This window comes from Oryzias melastigma, linkage group LG8 (assembly GCF_002922805.2).
Source record: "Oryzias melastigma strain HK-1 linkage group LG8, ASM292280v2, whole genome shotgun sequence".
Classification (NCBI taxonomy): Eukaryota; Metazoa; Chordata; class Actinopteri; order Beloniformes; family Adrianichthyidae; genus Oryzias; species Oryzias melastigma.
The window spans coordinates 12622365-12641329 of record NC_050519.1 but is presented as its reverse complement, the minus strand read 5'-3'; the positions used below and the strand labels follow the sequence as shown (position 1 = coordinate 12641329).

The window sequence follows — 18965 nt, the reverse complement described above, 5'->3', positions numbered from 1 at the left end:
TTTTCTTAATTTACAGTATTCCTAAATTTAGAGAATGAAAAAATATTCCTGCAGTTTCACTTTTGGGAAAAACCTGTTCTGAGGTTTTACAAGGAAATTCATTATTAGTGATAATGCATCACGCATGACAGCTCAGCTAATAAACCCCCCAAACAAGAAAGAACAGGTTTGTTATCTATTATTTGCCTCATATCTTTATTTTTAAGGAATTGTTTGCAAATGTTTTTGTCTCTTTTGCGAATGTGTTGTTTTCATTTGGTCACTACTAATTTTTTCTTTTTTTTGTTTTAAAAGAACGTTCCCAGTAGTGTTTTAACTATGATTATGAAGTTTTTAACCAAAAATCCCACAATCTAAATGTCTTAAAAAGCCATTTTTCATGTTGATGTTTCCAAAATCTCCTCTGAGGGGGCGTGGCTTTTGGAGCTGAGCAGAGCAGCCCCGCCCCGGTCAAAGTTTTTCCTCAATTGGTTGTTTTTGAAGTTTAAATCAAAACTGATGAGTCCAAAAGAGATTATTTCAACTTGAATTCTTATCTCATCTCATTGGTTATGATCTCAAAATTGTTGTTCTGAGTTTAATTTTTAACTTTTTTTTTTAATCTTTCATTTTTTTTCTAACGCGCTTCTGTGCCATAGAAATAAAGCTTAATTAATTTAAAGATCAACAAATCTTTAACATACAGAAAACTTTTTAGTCACATCCCACTGTTTTGAAATTGTCCTTGTCAGGTCAGGACGCCCAACACCAAACCAGACACTATAAAGCCTCCTCCTGGAGTGACGGCACACTTGCAGCAACATTTCGTTGTGAATGGAGCCTCTCTGTTAGCAGACACCCTATGGATCCGCTTGCTGACTGTAACCCTGAAAGGCCCATTAACACCTTCAGAGGGTGAAGCCCTGCCCCCTCTATAAACAGCCCAGTCGGGGGTCCATCCTAATGGGCTAAGCTCATTCCCAGCCTGGCCTGCTCCAGGTGTGGAAGCCGAGCCCTGTAATTGATAATTAGAGGGTAATAACACAACATTGGGTGCCGGCTTTGCCCCGGCCCCACACTGTCACCCAGTCAGTTGCAGAGGAAACCGGAGACCGTAGGACGAAGGGGGGGAGGTGGGGGTTGTATTTCAACAATGGGAGTGTTTGATGGATGGAAGAGCGGCTGAGAGGAAAAAAAAAAGTAGAGGCACATGAAAACTCAGGCAGGGTTTTAGTATATATGCAAAAGGGGACAGAGCAGGGATGTTTGAGTAGTACTCCGTACTCCAAGTGTTTTGCGTAAGTCGCTGATAGTGAGTGCGCTGCTGATACTGAAGGTAAGCAATGAAAGGTTACGACACCCTAAATGCAACAGGTTTGGCATATCATTTCATGTGCACCCATTCACTTACTTTACTGTTAAACCACAGATCGTATCAATCACGATAATGCAAAAAAAGAAAGTAAGACGTGCACAACCCAATAGTGTAAGAGTAACGCCTCCACCTCCACTGCAGCAAATATGGCTTCTGTTGAGGATTGAAAAAACTGTAATGACACAAAAGAGGCAAAAAAAAAAGGAGTAATGAGAAGTGGCATTTTATTCATTTATATATGTATTCTGATATTCTCTTTACCTTGTTTTCTGTAATAGAAATACATTAGCCCTGAGAGAAGCTATCAATCAGGGGCTAATGGGTCGTAATTGCAGGCAGGCAGGCCTCTCACATCACAAGCAGCAGGTTTCTGGATGGCACAGCAATTACACCTTCTGTGCACACTTGACCACAGCGAATTAGGACTGCCGGTGATCTCTGTGAACTCCATACATGTGAGCAGGAATGCCGTAAAAAGACCAGGAGGAACGGGAAGGAAAACATCCCCAGGGTTTGTGTCGTAAAGACCATTTTCTTTAATTTTCAAAAAACGCTGAAGTGGTGGTGGTGGTGGTGGGGGGGGGTTCGCTCTGTACAGCTGCCGGTGACAGTTGATCACTACCATCACATGCACTGACAAACAGCCACAACAAACAGCCCCGGCTGATAAGGCTGAACTCGATCGTTTGGGGTTAAACTCTGGGAAAAACACCTTCTGCCCCTGCAGACTTTCTCACGAGAGACGGTGCATTTCTAGTTAGAAAACTGGAATGCACATGCAGCTCGGAGGCAGAGTTCACACCTATTCTCTTTCATCTTCACAGAGAGGAAGGAAGCTACAAAGGAAAAAAATAAAGAGGAACACATTAAAAGAAGCCTGGACCCCCTCTGCAGAAATGTTGATTTGTCAGGATTCAGGATGAAATAGATGTTTGCTTGTCTTACTGCTACTGTGATTTAATAGTTATTCTCTTGATTTGCAAAGAATTCGTATAACTTTCTCCTAATATGACATTTTTTTTGGCAAACTTATTGTCTTTGGAAGACATAAATGGTTCTTGAAGAATATTAATTTAAACAATTATAAACACAAATCTGTGCAAAAGCAGAACTTTACCAGTTTGCTAAACAACAGCTGAATCATCCTATAATTGGCCTTTTATTTTATAAAAAAAAATATGGGCACGATATGCAAATGATCCTTTCTGAAGACCTGAGCATCAAGCTGATTGTCAGGAAACAAGCCCAAAGCAAGAGAGCTGTCAGCTGAAAGGATTACAAAGCTCCTTCAAAGGGACTTTCTTTTTCCACACATTAGGTGCTGCAACCAATGAGCCAAAACAGGAGTCGGTGTTTGTGAACAAACTGTAACAAACCAGCTAAAAGAAAAATTCCATTTTCCCACAAGAAGGGAACACCTGAAGAGAATAAACGGCTGGTTGAATCAAAGCCATGTCCAGCTTTAATCCTATTTGAGGCAGAAGATGAGAACTGTTCTGAGAGTAATGCCTGAGGAAACAAGAAAACATTCATTGTCGCAGATAATATCAGGTTGTGTGTTGGATAAAAGAGGATAGGATCACTGGCGCTAAGCTGACAGTAAGTTGCAAACACACATTGAGACTTCAGACACTTTGTTTTCCTACATCTTTGGTGGAAAATAGGTTTGATGAAGGTTAGTATGCATTTTGAGACTTGAAAATCTTGTAGGTGTTCTCCAGAAAACAAAGCATCTGACAGAAAAAAGAAGAGTTTTTTAGGTTATTTTTGAGTTTTTTCTTCTATAATTTTCTGAGTTTATATCAAACTGACAGAGAAAAGCAATGAAACAACAATAAAGCATTTTATTTTTGGATTAAATCTCGTTTTGTTTTATTTAAACTGCTATTACACTTAATTCTTTGTTTTAATCTTGATCAAGGTAGCTGCTGATTACTGTACAATTACATTTATTAAATGACATTTAGAGTAAACTTTTTTCTCAAATTAAACAAGTAGGCAGCACCAAATTAAAGAAATCTTTGAGAATAATGAATTTTGCAGATTTGCTTTTATGGTTTTTGTTTTTAACATGCGTTCATTTTAAAAGCAACTGTTTTATCTTCATGAATTTTATCAAATAAATTGCAATTATTGCACTTAAACACATGAAAATCCTTTGATAAAAGCTTTTGGAATATTCTAAAAAGTACTCAACAAAAGTATTATGAATATGTGCTATGTTATAGAATCTGCATCTCGAGCTGAACACTAATAATCAAGATCCTGCTTTGGTTCCTCCTGTTTACAGACTGCAGCTGATCTGTGGACATTTCTTTTATTTTGCAAACATTAGCTTTGTCTCACTGCCTCTATCTTCATGCTGGCGTCATCGCTGGCCTTTGCTCGCCAAGCTTTGCTTGTTCAGTGTGCTGAAAGCACCAATCTAGACTCGTGGTAATCAGATGGAAAATCTCAAGACATGTTATCTATCTTTTTGTTTTAACCCACATTCTCTGCCAACATTTCGTTTTTTATTTTCATGAAATGCACCACAAATTTGAGACATTTTGCGAGTGTGAAAAAATGGTTTTCAATCACAAAACAATAAAAAACCTTTTACCTCATAGTTATTATTTTGTGAAATATGGAATACGTGGTTCATGAAAGCCAAACGGTGGTTCATTAGTGCTGTTTTTATTAATGCTTATAGTAAGTTTCTTCCTGTGAGGTGTACAGTAAAACATTCAGAGCTGAACAGAAACAGTACATTCGTGATCACAACTCAACCCTTTAAACAAAGTGTGACTTGTGTTTGTGTAAACAATGTGATCTTAATGGAAATTAATCCATGAGATGAAAACACACTGCATATTTTTTTTTCATCATTAGCTCTTTTTTTTTGGTTTCATTCCTACACCTGTTTGTCATCATGATAGCTGAGAAAGAGAAGCAAAAGTTACTGGGACTCCCAGTGGAAAAACACACCTGAGGCAACATTACAATATAGGCGATCTTCTGCATGAAGCATAAATACTTAAACAGGGGTCCTGCATCTTTATTTTCCTCCCCCTGGATTCTCCTCAAGATGCCTGCTATAATAAAAGAGGAATTATGAAGCCTTCCAGCTCGCCAGATGTTCAGGGATCTGTTCGGGTCACGTTCAGACTAAAGAATCTCAAGGATTAACAGTAGATGCCTGTGATGAGAGGAAAACGTGTTTGATTTTAGTCACTGATTCAAACATTGAAATGAGTAAAAAATAAATAAAAAAAGACACCAGCTTGACATCTGGAATGAAAACATGATCAGAGACATCTAAGATTTTACAATCTTTGCCTCAAAAGCTAATTTCTCTCTAACATAATCAAATAAAAATCTTAACAAATTAGAAGGATTTTCCCTTATTGCCTAATGAGGAAATATTTGCAGCCCTATCGAAAAGCAGGTGCCACACTCGCACAAACAGCTCTGCTTTTCAGTATTTTTCAACAATAATATGATGTGCCCTTTATATGTAAAAAGAATTTATCATGCAAGAATATAATATTGCTAAATATTTGTTTGGTGACAAAATGGCAGGTATTTACTTGTTTTAGGAGGAAATGACAATGACTGCTATAGAATAACTCCTCTTTGTTCTTGTCAAAATTTGGGATTTCATGTCAAAACTTCCTGCTCAGACTTTCAGATGTGCACAAATAACTTGATTTTCACACAAACATTCCACTGTGAGCGCACAAAAGGTTAAGTTCAAGTCTTTTGACCCTGAATCAGAGTCTGCAAGAATTCCTCCCACTTGCCTCAGACCCCGGTGTGACCCCCTGCCCACAAAGCCCGTGGAAGAATGCCAAGCCAGCAGCAGCAGCCCTGAACTTGAAGAAGCTCAGACCGACACAGTCGCTGGTGATTGTCAGTTCTGCTCAGTGAGGAAAGCAGCTTCTCCGTTGTCTGGCAGCAAACCGTCTCCATCCCAGATTCATGTGATACAGAACGCTGAAAACAACATTCTGGTAAGGCAGTGTTCAACATTGCACCACATAAAGACAGAAGAATCCTGATTAAGCAAAGAAAAAAAATCAGCTGCAGGAGAATCAGCAGTCCACCTCAGGACTGTTTCCGGAAGGTGAAAACGTCCCTCTTTTTGAAGCCTCTCTTTCCTTCCAGAAGAGGCGTGGGGGTCGAGTTTGGCGAGGATGATGGGGAGGGCGAGGAGGGCTGTGGGGTAGACGTGCCTCCATAGGGGCAGCTCTGTGAGTCCGGGTGTTCCCCCGAACACTCCACGGTGGGGATGTAGCGGCTGTCCCACATCCCCGGGCCGCACAGTTTACAAAGGTCATGCAGGCTGCATGGGATCCTGGGAAGGAGGCGGAACTGGTAGAGAAGACTGCGAGCCTGGAGGAACAGGGTGAGAGCGAACGCAAACACAGCACGGCAGACCGTTAAATTGATCAATAAACGTGTCGCCTGGTAAAAAGAATACAAAGGACAGTTTGTGTCAGCGGTGCACCCTGTCAACCTTAGAGCTACGGACACACCGCGCATGTGACACACATTCTTGAAAGCAGGGTGTTCACACTGGATAAGCAGGGAGAGGCTTCTTCTTTTTTTACGGTTTACTAGCATCATCTACACTTTATTCAAAATGTCAAAGTGGTGAAAATCTTGTCAATCTTGTTCCAGACTTTTTCTTTCACAGCTCTATTCCGATATATGAAAGACTTGGAGTTCAACAGATTCTTACTCCCAACTCGTCACATATGGACGTATGGTTGGGCACCCTACACGCCACTTTTTAACATCTTGGTTATTCTCATTAAATCAGAGGTCCCCTACCTCCGGGTCATGAACCAGTACCGGTTCCAGGGCCACATGGTAGTGGGCCACAGACAAGGAAAAAATGCTATGCTAATCAGGGGTCCCCAACCCTCAGGACACAAAGCAGTTCTGGTTCCGCGTCCGTTCTCCCGTCTGGTACCATGTCCTGAGGGTTGGAGACACATGATTTAATGGGAACAGCCAGCACATCAAAAATGAGGAGTTTGGGACACCCAAAACGTCAAAAAGTGGCGCGGCGGGGGCCCTAACAAAACATCCATTTATGAGGAGTTGGGCACGAATGTGAAATTGTGTCATATAATTCCAGCCTGGCACAAACCACAATTATTAATTTCTCCTCCGTGATCAACTTTTAAATGGTTAGCACTTTTGTGAATTAAAAGGGACGCCATCCATACATCACTACCAAATCAGAGTCTCTGATTGGTCAAAGTTTAACCTGGTTTAACTTTAAAGCCACACATTTGTGTATAGAGCCCTAAAACTGTTGTGTGTAGCTACATGTAACACAAGAGCCTTTACACAAGTTTACATAGACTTTTCATTGGAAGTGGCTGCTTGAACGTGTGTTGACAAGGACGGTGTGAATGTAGCTGAACGTGTAAACTAAGTGATGCTGAAATTTTAACGATAAACCCACAACAGCTGCATGTTACAAAACCCCAATTTCTGTAGTTGATGCAGCACCGAGAAGAGACAAAAACGCAGAGTATAAACCCTCATGGCGGCTGCATGTAGATTATTTAAGTGTAGCAAGAAGGGACGATTACCTTCCGCAGCACCAGCTCTCCATTCATGTGCATAGAGAGGTTGCTGAAGTGGAGCAGCATTTGGTCGGTAGCGAGCTGCTGCTCCGTCACATCCTCCCCATAGAGAACAATGATGGCCACGCACAAGAACAAGTGGAAGTAATCCGTCTGCAAAGAAGAAAGGAGAGGCCTGGGAGGTAAGGGACGAATGCAGGAAGATCAGCAAATTTCATGTTTGCATTTCTCTGCAGCTAGCTGCACGGCCGCCCAAGAAAACAATGAGCCAACAGAGAGGAGGAACGATAAAGTGGAGGTTTAAACATTAACTTAAACTGAGGGCTTCTGAAAACTGAAACACTTTATTGATATTGCATTTTATGAGCAGTAAAATGAAACTATTTTCAAGCACCGCCCTCAAACGGAGGCATTAAAACTAGTTTCAATTCAAAAGTGATTCAGTATTTTTTGTTAACAGCATGAAGGCACACAGGGGGGATGTAAAACATGAGATAGAGAACAAGTGGATGCAACATTTTACTGCATGATCTCTATTCCACAGAAAAATCCGAAACCAATCAGAAATTCTGGGTTAGAGCTTGTTTGGTTTAAAGCCAGCTTTAACACACAGTATCTGCTCTATCAGCACCTGTGGATGAAGATCTGAACAGTCGGAGCAGATGGCCCAAACAAAGACAATGATATTTGAGTCTCCCTCTCAGAGACGAGCGGACTGACCTCAGAGTGCATAACAGGTTTGACTGGAGCCTGATAAAGACCATTGCTACTGTGGAGGATGAAGCAAGTATCTGTGTGTAGTAGCCATGAATCAAACTGTTGTTTATATATTAAGGTGAATGAATATTGTTTTGTATTATAATTGTACTGTTTGGGGTCATATTGAGCAGGTGGATCACATGTTTGTGGGCGGAGACATTTTCTTTTGTTCCTATAACTTACCTGTTGATTTTGTTGTTGATTTTTGCCCATTTTTTGTGCCTTTTACTTTGCTTACAATAAACCAGTCATCCTAAGTTGTTTCAATTACCTTTTTTGCCATTAATTAAAGGCTCAAAGTATGACCCAATTCAAGTCCCTTTGTTTATCGCGTCACACAATAACCGGGCCCAGCGTCGGTCTCTCAGCGACTTTGGATTTTTGATGTAGTTGCTACCCTGTGTAAGTCAAGTCCTGCATAATTTAATATGCAGTTTATTTTTATTGGAGCCAACAAGCTGCTGGAATGTGAAAAATGTGCGAGTTTAAGTTAAATCAGCACTAATGTAGGGAATGTAATCCCTTCAAGACTAAGAGCAGATTCTACAGCCATTTCACAGGATTACAGAGGTGAACAGTGACAGGTCCCCAGAAAAGACGTTTTTATTGAGAATGAGTTAAAAACATCATTTCAAAATCTGCTCTCTTATTCACTTAGAAGTTGAACAGTGAACTAGGGCTGCCACGATTAGTCACGACTATGTTGACTATTAAAATAGTGGATTTTTTAATTTAATAGTTGATTAGCTGTTTAGCTGATCAGCTGCGTCTGCCATTGTCTTACATGCGCAGTAGTGCTAATCTGGATCAGTAGTTATGTCACAGGAAGTTATAGGAAGGCTTGAAAACTATAACACGCCAACAGAGCTTGAAAGTGGGAAACATAAAAAATCAAAGACTTAAGTGTCCAATGCAATATCTACAAGATAGAACTTGTGTTCCATGGCAGCACTATGGCGATGGATGAGCACTTGAAGAGGAAGCACATTGAGATTGAGTATGATCTCACTGAAGAGGGATCATTGCTAACATTAGCGCAAACATTTTAGCTAAATATTTTCTGTGCATCCCTGTAAACTCTACTCTATCGGAGCAAAATGTCTCTGCTGAAGGGAACATCTGCTGTCAAAAGAGATTAAGACTTTCTGCAAGACATTTAGAAATGCTCATTTTCCTGGCTATGAACTAGAGCATCGTACAGTTTGGAATATACAGTTTATAGAGTCAAGTTAATGATGGTTAAAATGTGTGTTTTACATCCAGTTTACGCATGACCCAACTAGTCAACTAATCAAAAAAATAATCTGTGATTAGTCGACTATTAAAATAACTGTTGGTGGCAGTCGTACACTGAACAGCATTTTCAGGTCATGTGTGAGTGTGCAGCAGCTGGGACTTTGGCCTGACCTGGTAATGTGCCCAGCAGGCCTCCCACATGCGCATGGCCTCCGTGTCGGGAAACTCTCGTTTAAAGCAGAGCAAGATCCAGCGATGGCAGAAGAGCAGCTGGAGGCCGTCCTCGCCGAGCCTGGTGAGGTGCTGGTGAAAACGCGGCAGCATGAGGCGCAGCAGCTCCCGCAGGTACATCTGCGGATAAAAGGTGTTTTTCCTTCAGTTCTGACACGACTCATGTTTTTCTTATTATCTTGCTATATGTTCAGCAAATGTGCTGTTGAGAGCTTTCCACAGACCATCTTATTCAATTATTGCTTCAGAGAAACAAGTTTACACAACTTATTTTTTATCAATACCAGACAACAAGAAAGAAAAATAATTTGTTTTAACCCTAATTATGTAAACTTTTTTCGCAATAGCTGTAAATGAGGATAAAAATCTTTCAAAATTGAAGCTAAAGTATAAAGGAGACAGTTTCATAATACGGTAAGCACACATTGAGTGTTCCTGCTAGGTCATGGATTTCTTCACTCTACAGAAGTGATGCAAAAAGCCCCCACAGATGCAATCTTTGAGGAGTCAGAAGCAAGTCGTGGTATTTTTGAATACAGTAAGCATTTCGGAGTAAATCCTCCTACCAGCTGCCGCTCCATGTCCTCGTCTCTTGGCGAGCTGATGAAGATGGTGTTCTCCATGAGGCCGACAAAGCACCAGAAGGTGTCGCTTTCATCCTGGATCTCTGTGAGGAGGGGGGCCACCAGGTCAGACATGCCCTGGCAGTAACCCATGTCAGGATTAAACACTGCATAGTTGAGCAGAATCCGCCTGGGGGGAGAACAGTCACGGGCATCTTAGTACGGCGGCTACACCTTAAAAAAATAACTTCATAAATATATAAGTTCTTTGGGGAATCTTTTGTTTCAGCCAAGACTCTTGAAAAGTGGGGTCCCACCCAAACAGTCTGAGACAGCCAACATCTATTTCAGCATCACTGGTGATGCCCAGAAAAACAAAGCAATCTGCTTTTACAGTTGCTATGCCAACTCCTCCGGTAACCAGGGAGCTAATTAATCAGTTTTTCCCTTCTTTTCTTTTTTTTAAACACTTTGATGAAAAACTTCCGAGGCTGCTTTTATGCATCGACCTAAAAGAAAATGAGTATATTTTCATGGTGTGAGGATGTGAAGAAGTTTGGAGTAAAAGACACACATTCCTCAGAGGACGTGACTCTGAGGACGAGATAAGTGGACATTTGCAGCTCTGGTATCACCACACCTCAAACATAATGTAAGGCATCATTTCAAGACAAATACCTGGCGTCTCCATGAGAGTCGCTAAACTAATATGCTATTTAAATCCTCTTGCACCTCGTTTAGGAAGCCATTAGCTCTGAGTATGCGCCAGAAAGTGCTCAAACGGCTTAGTCAGAGTCAATAAAGCATGAAACTCATTTGCAGCTCCCCCAGGGTTCAGAATATGAAATGAATACTGAAGGTACGAGCGTACATTCAGCTGAGCGGGGAGAGTGATAAGGACGGCCTGAGAGATGCTACAAGAGAAAGAGATTGGGTTAGACAAAGAAAGAACAAAAAAAGGATCTTGTCAGACCTCATAATCTCCACATTCTGGTTATTCTCTCCTCTGAAGAACTGGTTGCTCCGGTCTGTTCTGACCACATCTTTATCCACGGTGAACTGGACTTTCCTCCAGAACTCGCTGTGCTCTTCTGGGCTCATAGACAATCTAAGGAATAAAGCAGAATTATTAAAAAGGAGACAAAAGTTTCTTCTTCCTAATTAATACAAACCAAAATTAAATCCCTCCTGTTATTTCTATCCAGCACTGTAGACATGTGCAGTAAACGTTTCTTTGCTATAAACTCCCTACAATTAGCCACAAATGCACCAAAAATGTGGGGGTGGGCAAACTGTGGTCTCGAGTGCTCCAGTGAGAATAACACCACAAGCTTAAAGCCCCCATCAGTCCCTCTAGATGATAAGGCCTACATTAACTATGTAGTCTGTGTGTGGCACTAATGTATTCAAGTCCTAACAAGCAGAGGGGATTTAATTAACATTGTTTGTTTTCCATGAGCCCCCACTAGGAATAATGCACACACACCTGATGCAACGCCATGCAACTGTTTAGTTTCTGTACTGTTTGTGTCTCCGGACTCTCCCCAGCCACCGTTCTACACTTCTTTATCCCAATAGAGAGACGCTCAAGAGTTTAGAAAATGTTTTTAGCATTTAACATTTTTATGGCAAAAGCAAGACTATGGTATAAATACATCCCATTACCTATAAATAGTGACAGAACTAAATACTTTCCTTAATTTCCTTAAATAACTCAACAGTGCAACATTAAAATAGCACAAATGAAGCTTAAATCATCTTCTTTTTGAAGCAAAGCTTGGCAGGTTTGTGGGGAGACACTTTCTATTAAAGAGAAATAACAAAAGATTTTTCAAAACAATGTTTTTAAAAGACTTAAAAGTAATATAAATGGTGGCACAATTGTAAGAACTTCCATAAAATTTGTGTTTTAGGGGTTTTTAACAAGTTCTTGTGGCATTTTTCTGATGATTGAGGTGATATATTTTTTTTTAAAATGAGCTCAAAATTATATTTCTGAATATTTCTTTATTTAAATTGTTGTGAAACAGCAGGGGAGGAAAAAATGCAGACAAAATACGATTGTATTTGTTAAGTGGAAAATCCACTGTGATGCATCCACTTGCAGACAAATAAATCTATGAACATCTTTGTTTTCCTCGTCCAAGCTGGAATCTGGCTCAAAACTATACGTCTGGATAGCTCGAAAACTGATCAAGGGTGGAAATGTGCGGCTTTGGAGCCGAGAAGCTTTCTGACGCTGACCAAACATGAAAAGACAATCAGCCTGAAAGATGAACCTGAAACTGTCCTTTCTGTGGAAAAAGAGACATCAATCTAATCACAAATAGTTCAAAATGAAGAAACCAAATGTCAACTTAAATGTGCTTCTAAAGTAATGCTGTTGAGAAAGGAAACATCCATGACATAAGAAACCTCTGAAGCTGAACAAATGATAAAAATTAGAGGAGTTACATATTTTCTCTTTAAAATAATTCAAAAGTGGCATAAGTACACACAAAAGTGCATTTTTTAAATGAGATCTAATTTTAGAATACCACTTTAATATATGACTTTATCAACAATTTTGGGTTAAAATAAATGGAGTATTTGTCAGCCAATAATAATCTTTCTTCATCAAATATAAGCTAATGAATAGAAACCCTTTAAAAGTCACTCACTCACTCAGAAACGCAAAGGATTATTATATTATATGTCTGAGTATTTAAATTATTAGACTTTCATTTCACTTTCATGTATGTTTCAATAAATATTAGGCTTTGGATTAAAAAGCCTCTGGTTTCTATTTGCTGCCCAGTTATCTAAACGAAGTGAAGGACACGAGGTTCGGGGGCAAGGAGCAAAACCAGTGAAATGTTTCCTTTCTCCTAATGATCAACTAGTGGCCCTGGAGGCTGCTGTAGTTGAAGGGTCTTTAAAGGAATACACATCAGAGTCAGAACAAGGGCTCTAATTGCTGTACTTGGATAAGACCTGCTGCTGTACTCGAAGCGTTAATGGGCCAGATGCATGAAACCTGTCCAATTATTAGATTCATTACAGACAGAGCTGAAGAACACATGAAAATATCTGCACACTTAACAGTTTGATGACAGGGCGGAATCAAATACAAATTCAAGGATCTATTTACAGCCTGCGCATACCAGAGCTGGATTTTTTTTCTCTCCCTGAGAAGACGGTATGATCTGATAAGTGGTGACATGTTTTTTCTCCAGAGACCTTTTATATCACACCCAGCTCCTCCCCTTAACACTTCCCTGATTGTGCCTATTGATTGCTCAGCGGCTGCTATGAGAAGCCACAACACACTCGCATATGGTTTAATGTTTGACTGACTGAGCATTTGGCAGCCAGCGCTGCGGCCGCGTGACAGATTAGCCGCTGTTGGACAGAGCTGAGCACACCCCTTTCTGCTGCATCAAGTTAACTTAAATACAAAATAAAATAAAATCTCCTCCCTAGCCCACCTCCTCTGCTGGATGTCGTAATATTCGGCGCGTTTCTGCAACCTCCAGGCCTCCCTCTCCTGAGAGGTGGAATCGTAGCTGTAGTAGTGCAGCAGGAAGGGCCACACCTCGCCACGGATTGATGGGTCGATGCCGCCGAAAAAGATGGCCTGGAGAGGAAAGGGAGGTGAACAAACATGATAAAGCACAAAGGGAGCATTTTCTGACATTTAGAGGGCAAATGGGGGGCATGATGGATGTGAGAACTTCTGTATGCAAACAAGACAGCTGTCTATGTGGAACCATCTGCTCTCTATCTCTAAACTGCAGCAGATTAAAGATCTTCCTGTTTTTCTAATTGTTGCACAAGACAAAAAACATTTTGATAAGCACTTTCAGGAAAAAAAAGTCTTCCGTTTCTGCATTGTTGTGTTTACTGAGAACACGTCTAACTGCCAGAGTCATTTGAATAAGACAAGAAACCATCAACTGAGTCAATTCAGAAGAAGTCAGATGAGTCACAGTGAGAAACTGGGGAAGACCAACCTTCACATTTTTGACAGAAATGGGCGCTGATTAAAACTGAGAGATAAACACTGAGGAGCTGACTTTCAAAATGACTTTCAGAGAGCGTGATTGAGATGCAAGAACATGTGCCTGCACGAAGAACCAAGCGGTTATGGATGTTAATTATTTATTTTTCCTTACGTCTTCCTCTGGACTGTTCAAACATGCAGTCATACAAGCCATTCACATAAACTCATCAGTCGTTATCCACAGGATTCAGAAATAAGGCCTTAGTGTAATTGGGACAATGACCCCAGTTTGCTCCGCCTTCCTCAACTAGAGTACCAGAAAAGGTGATTGAGCGGGACAAGTCAAATCAAACCTGACACACACACAAGAACAAAGCAATAAATGTAAAAAGAGGCAGTACGTTCATTTTGGGTGCAAGGTTGGACTTTCTTACATCTGAGTCAATGGGAAATTGCTTTGTTTTGACATTATCCTCTAGTGGTCTTTTGAGGAACTGCATCTTTTTAGTTTTTAACATGTTCTTGTAGCACTTTTCTCACAACGAAGGACATATATAAAGATAATTAAGCTTACATCTTCATTTCTGTGTGTTTCTTTAATCAAATCATTGTTAATCAGGAGCGGAGGAAAAAATGCCAACGGAAAAAGAGATTGTGAAGTAGAAAATATGCTCTGCGAGCCACAAGCGAGCCACTTGTAGACGACTAGATTCATTTATGTCTTCGTTTTCCTCATCTGAACATGAATCTGGCTCAAAACCCTACAGTGGGATCTCCGATAACACTCGCCATGTTTTTTTGCTGGTAATGTTATGTTGGGCTTGTGAGGGGCTGTAAGCTAGCAGGAGAAACTGTGAACCAACGGATGATGGGAAATGGGTGCAGGCTTACTCCGCACCAACGGTTTTGCCAACAACTCAGAGGTTCTAATGAACTCCAGACACAGCAGAAACTATTTCCTAGAAAAGTTGGCTAAAAACAACATAATAATAATTAAAAAACACGTTAAAATAGATCAAAAGGTGATCAAGATTTTACATTTGTGGTTGGCATTAGGGAGCTTGATACATGCCTTGCGCAGCTTATACTCCTCCTCCACCTGTCCGTCTTGGTTGAGGTGGTGCAGCCAGGAGGTGACATCCAAGCGTCGATAAAGCTTCTCCTCCGGGTGGGTCTCGGCTGACGGCAGGGTGGGCCTCTGAATGGAGAACTGCATGCAGGACTTCTCATCTGAAACCTGGAGATAAGAGGTGGAAAACACAAGTGCTGGAAGGGAGCCGACACTTGAATATAAATGAAGTCATAATAAAGAGCGAGGTTGCAACCTAACCTGGTCCTTAGGCTGAGTCTCTCTGCAGCATTTCCACTGGTGGAAGACTTCGACTAGCTTGTCCAAACCCGCATGATGAAAGTGGAGGATCTTATACTGGCTTTCTCTGCTAGCTATTACTAGTTGGCCACTGGTGCATGCCTCATCGCTGTAATGCAACAATCAGATTGTTTTCTAGAATCAAAACAGTCAGGGTGGGAAGGCTGTGACTGAATTCAGCTGACCTGAAGAAGAGTCTCAGCGACCTCATGTGACCCAGGTCCACTCTAAAAACCCCACATAACTGCTCCAGAGCCAGCAGCTTCTGCTGCTCTTCCCACCGCATGCCCTGCAACTGGCTGCTGCTCTCAGAGGGGGCGTGGCTGTCCAGACTCGATGCAGAGCTGGCTGAGTGGTTCATGGACTCCTCGCACAGCTCTCTGTACAAAAAAAAAAATCTATTCATTTATTATTGATGCTAAAGAAACAATTTCACATTATCTGTGACATCAAAGCACAAAGACTTCAAAAATTGTTTATCCCCCACTGTGGAAAAATTAAATTTTTCATGCTTCCAATTCAGACAGTTGTTCCTTAATGTGGAGCGTGAATAATTAATAGCTGGTGGTGCTCAGCCCAGCAATAATTGTGCAGACAAATCTGCAGCTCAGTTCTGCCCTGGTGTCTTGTGTCTCAGTACGGTTCCGTCAAGGGGCTGAGAATAGCAAGATTGCTTAGAGGCTTCTTGGGACACACACACACATGCAAAAGAAAATCTGTACACACACAAATCACACTGTCCGCCATCCAATTTCCCTGTCATTCCCCCATGGCAAGTATGTTGTTCCCAGCAATGAAACTTGAGCTAAGGGTTGCTCTGCTGCAGCAGGAGACACACAAAAACACTCGCACACATGCAGAGTAGATACAGGTCTCTCTTCATTCTACTCTCCAGCCAAAGTGATTCCTAACATTTAAATGTGATCACAATATGTTGGACTCTTCTTCAGAGTCTTCGTACCTGAGGATTCCAGAGGATTTTTGCTTGTTTTTTGGTCTTTTCTCTAACACAAAAAATGCATAAAATGTAAAGAATGAAGCAGAACCGACATAATAAAGTGTAGGTTTTACTAAATGAATAAAGAAAACCGATATATTCATAGTTTTTTTTTTTAATGATAATGCCTGTAAAGCATTTTTAGAGTTTAACAAATTTGTAGAAATGATAATTTTGTGTGATGTTATCAGAATTACAGCTTTTTTCTGTATTTAGGGACACACACAAATACATTAAAAAGCCAGAACCTTTAAAGTGTTTGAAATGTATTTAAAAAGATAGAAAAAATGGCTGGATATTTTTAAAAGACTTTTTGAATTGAACTGAAAAAGTAGAAGGAAGTATATGCAACAACACAGAAAAACAGACACACAATCCAAAAGCAGATATGCAAAGTGCACCACAGCAAAAACACCAACTGTTCAGTGGAAATCTCTCAATCATTGGCATGCTCCGGATTTTTTTCCCCCCTTTTTTCCACACACACACACGTGCGCACACACACACACACACACACACATGAGTGAATGGACCATGCCTAATGACCATAATGCAATCTCAAACACGTCCCTAGAAACACTAAAGCTGAGCAGTCCCAAAGCATTTAGCTCAAGAGACATTTGAGACAGACGCTTAAATAAAGTTTTTCTGCTCATTAAAACGCACTTAAACACATTTGCGTGTTTTTTTTCTCCAATTTAAATGAAAGTAAAAATATCCTAAATCGTTACTGAAACTAATATTTCTCTTTTCTGTTGATTCATGATGATGATTGTGATCTAGTTAACAAATGTGAACATAACAAGGCTGATAAATAGCAGCTTTACAGCCTCCAGATGACACATGACAAATTACTGCTCCTGTTTCTAATCTTCTGCCCCAAATCAAAGTGGAGTACCAGTGGAAGAATGGAAGAAAGGCGCACACTCAAGGCTGGAGGGACATAAGCAATGTTAAAGTTGGGGGTGTTTGTCATTTAAAGTAGAGAAAACACAAAAACAACATGCAGCAAATGTTTAAAATGTCATCAACAAATATCCATTATTTCCGTTTATTAGGCTGCAGACACACAGCTTAAACTGAACAACCGTAAACAAGCTGTTGTGACAGAGTCAGGTCACAGTGGCTGGCACGTCCCACCAGACCGGGGTGAGATCAAACAACCCTGAGGCCCTCCATAACACTTCACCCCAGAGGGAAGTGCTGCCAGGTCACCCTGAGAACCAGGACCAAGAACTTCAGGCCTCCTGGGACCTCTAAGTCCTCCAGCTAATCTCTACAGACGAATAGGAGTTAAGGAAAGGCTCAGTGTAGAGAGGCGGGGTAAGCAATGTAGGTAAATGCTGAAAAGTGGTCCTTGATGCAAAAGAAAGACCATCCATAAAAGCTTAAAACCGCTAGTATGAGTAAACATTTAAACATTTCTATAAACACTTAGTTTATAGAAATTTAACTTTACTCAATTTTGTGTATGAAAAATATATTGGCTAAAAATTTTCTCCTTAATTTAAAAAAAAACATTAGCTTAAAAAATGTCCTTTTCCTGTGAAAAATCATATAAAAAATCATTATTGTGTACTCAGACAGTTCCATAAACTACAGTGAGACTTTAAAGTCCCGCTCCAATCATATTTTGATAACTTTCAAACCGTTTCCAGTTGTCTTTTAGTTATGAATTTGCTGTTTTTAGGCAAAATGAAAAAGCCGGGGTTGTTTTTAGGACATAGTTTCTGCAGAGAGAGAGAAATTTGTCTCTGAGTTGTAGGGGGAGCTGTTGGCACAGAGTAAGCCTTCCCTAATTTCCCATCATCCCTCTCCTGCTAGCTTACAGCCTCTTTCACCCTCAACCTAACATAAGCGGTGCAACAAAAATGATGATCCAGCCAGTTTTGATATGTACGTGGATCTGTAAGTTTACAAGTGGATGTATCAAATTAAAGCAGAGAAGGGAGCTTGTGGCCCGTCTATTGTAGCTTCTAAGTTACTGGTACAAGCTTTTTCCAACTGCATTATTTATTCTGCTCCTGATTTATCAAGTAATACTCTGAAATATAATTTTAGATTTATTTTGTTTGTATGTGTCCTCAATAACTAGAAAAATGCCACAAAAACATGTTAAAAACACGATTTTCATTGGAGTGGGTCTTTAAAAAGTCATAATCATGTCATCGGGACGTTTCCATAAACTAGATTAAACTTTAAGGAAGCTTTTTAAGATCGTTGAAGGTCTTTTTTTCTTCTTTCTGCTCTCTCCCACCCTCTCCTCTCTCTTCCCTCTTTTTCATCCGGTCTCACTCTCCCATACACGGTTCTTTCTCTTTGAATGATTCCAAGTGACATGTTTCCAGTTCCTGGCCCCTTAACAGTGTCAATTAAAGCAAGCGAGAGAGAAAGAGAGATTGAGTGGGTTCCAGGGTTTTGGCTGCCGCTCCGCTCTGCTCAGTCCTCTAATCCGGAGAGCTGACATTCAGCCCAACACAACAACCCTGGGAGCACTGGGAATCAAAGGGCTTCACACAGACTTTAGGAAGAGAAGAGGAAAGAGGGAGGGGGAGAAAGATATCCGAGAGGTGCCATAAGAGGAAGAAACTGACAGAGATGGGAGGCAGAAGAGTCCAGAAGAAGAGAAAATCAGACAAAAAGGAGAGGATAAATATGGGTGCCAGAGAGCTGGTGAAAGACACAGTAATGAAGGAAGAGGTAAAGGTTAGAAGCTGGGAGGCCTTTGCCAAGCTGCCTTCATTTCCAGCAGAGAGGCTCAAACTGCTGAAAAACTTCCCCTCTTTGACGCACGCTTACGCATGCTCACACATTTTGGGCAGCATGTCAGACCGAATAGCTGCGTGAGGAAACAACCACGAAAGGAGCCATAAAATTTAATAGCTCCGAGGT

The 18965-nt window shown here is 40.7% G+C and overlaps 1 protein-coding gene across 2 annotated transcripts in view; it reads right to left on the bottom strand.

The window, feature by feature from the left end:
* Window positions 1-4014: 4014 nt before the first annotated feature.
* tbc1d16 (TBC1 domain family, member 16) overlaps window positions 4015-18965 on the bottom strand; it is a 22664-nt gene continuing 7713 nt past the window's right edge. For both annotated transcript variants that reach the window (XM_024271628.1, XM_024271627.2), the window contains 9 exons: window positions 15262-15456; window positions 15038-15185; window positions 14780-14944; window positions 13193-13341; window positions 10699-10833; window positions 9729-9915; window positions 9103-9282; window positions 6943-7089; window positions 4015-5728 (listed from right to left, as the gene is read on the bottom strand). In XM_024271628.1, the coding sequence (XP_024127396.1) occupies window positions 5441-5728; window positions 6943-7089; window positions 9103-9282; window positions 9729-9915; window positions 10699-10833; window positions 13193-13341; window positions 14780-14944; window positions 15038-15185; window positions 15262-15456 (1594 nt within the window). In that variant the 3' untranslated portion in view covers window positions 4015-5440. The remainder of the gene's footprint in view (window positions 5729-6942; window positions 7090-9102; window positions 9283-9728; window positions 9916-10698; window positions 10834-13192; window positions 13342-14779; window positions 14945-15037; window positions 15186-15261; window positions 15457-18965) is intronic.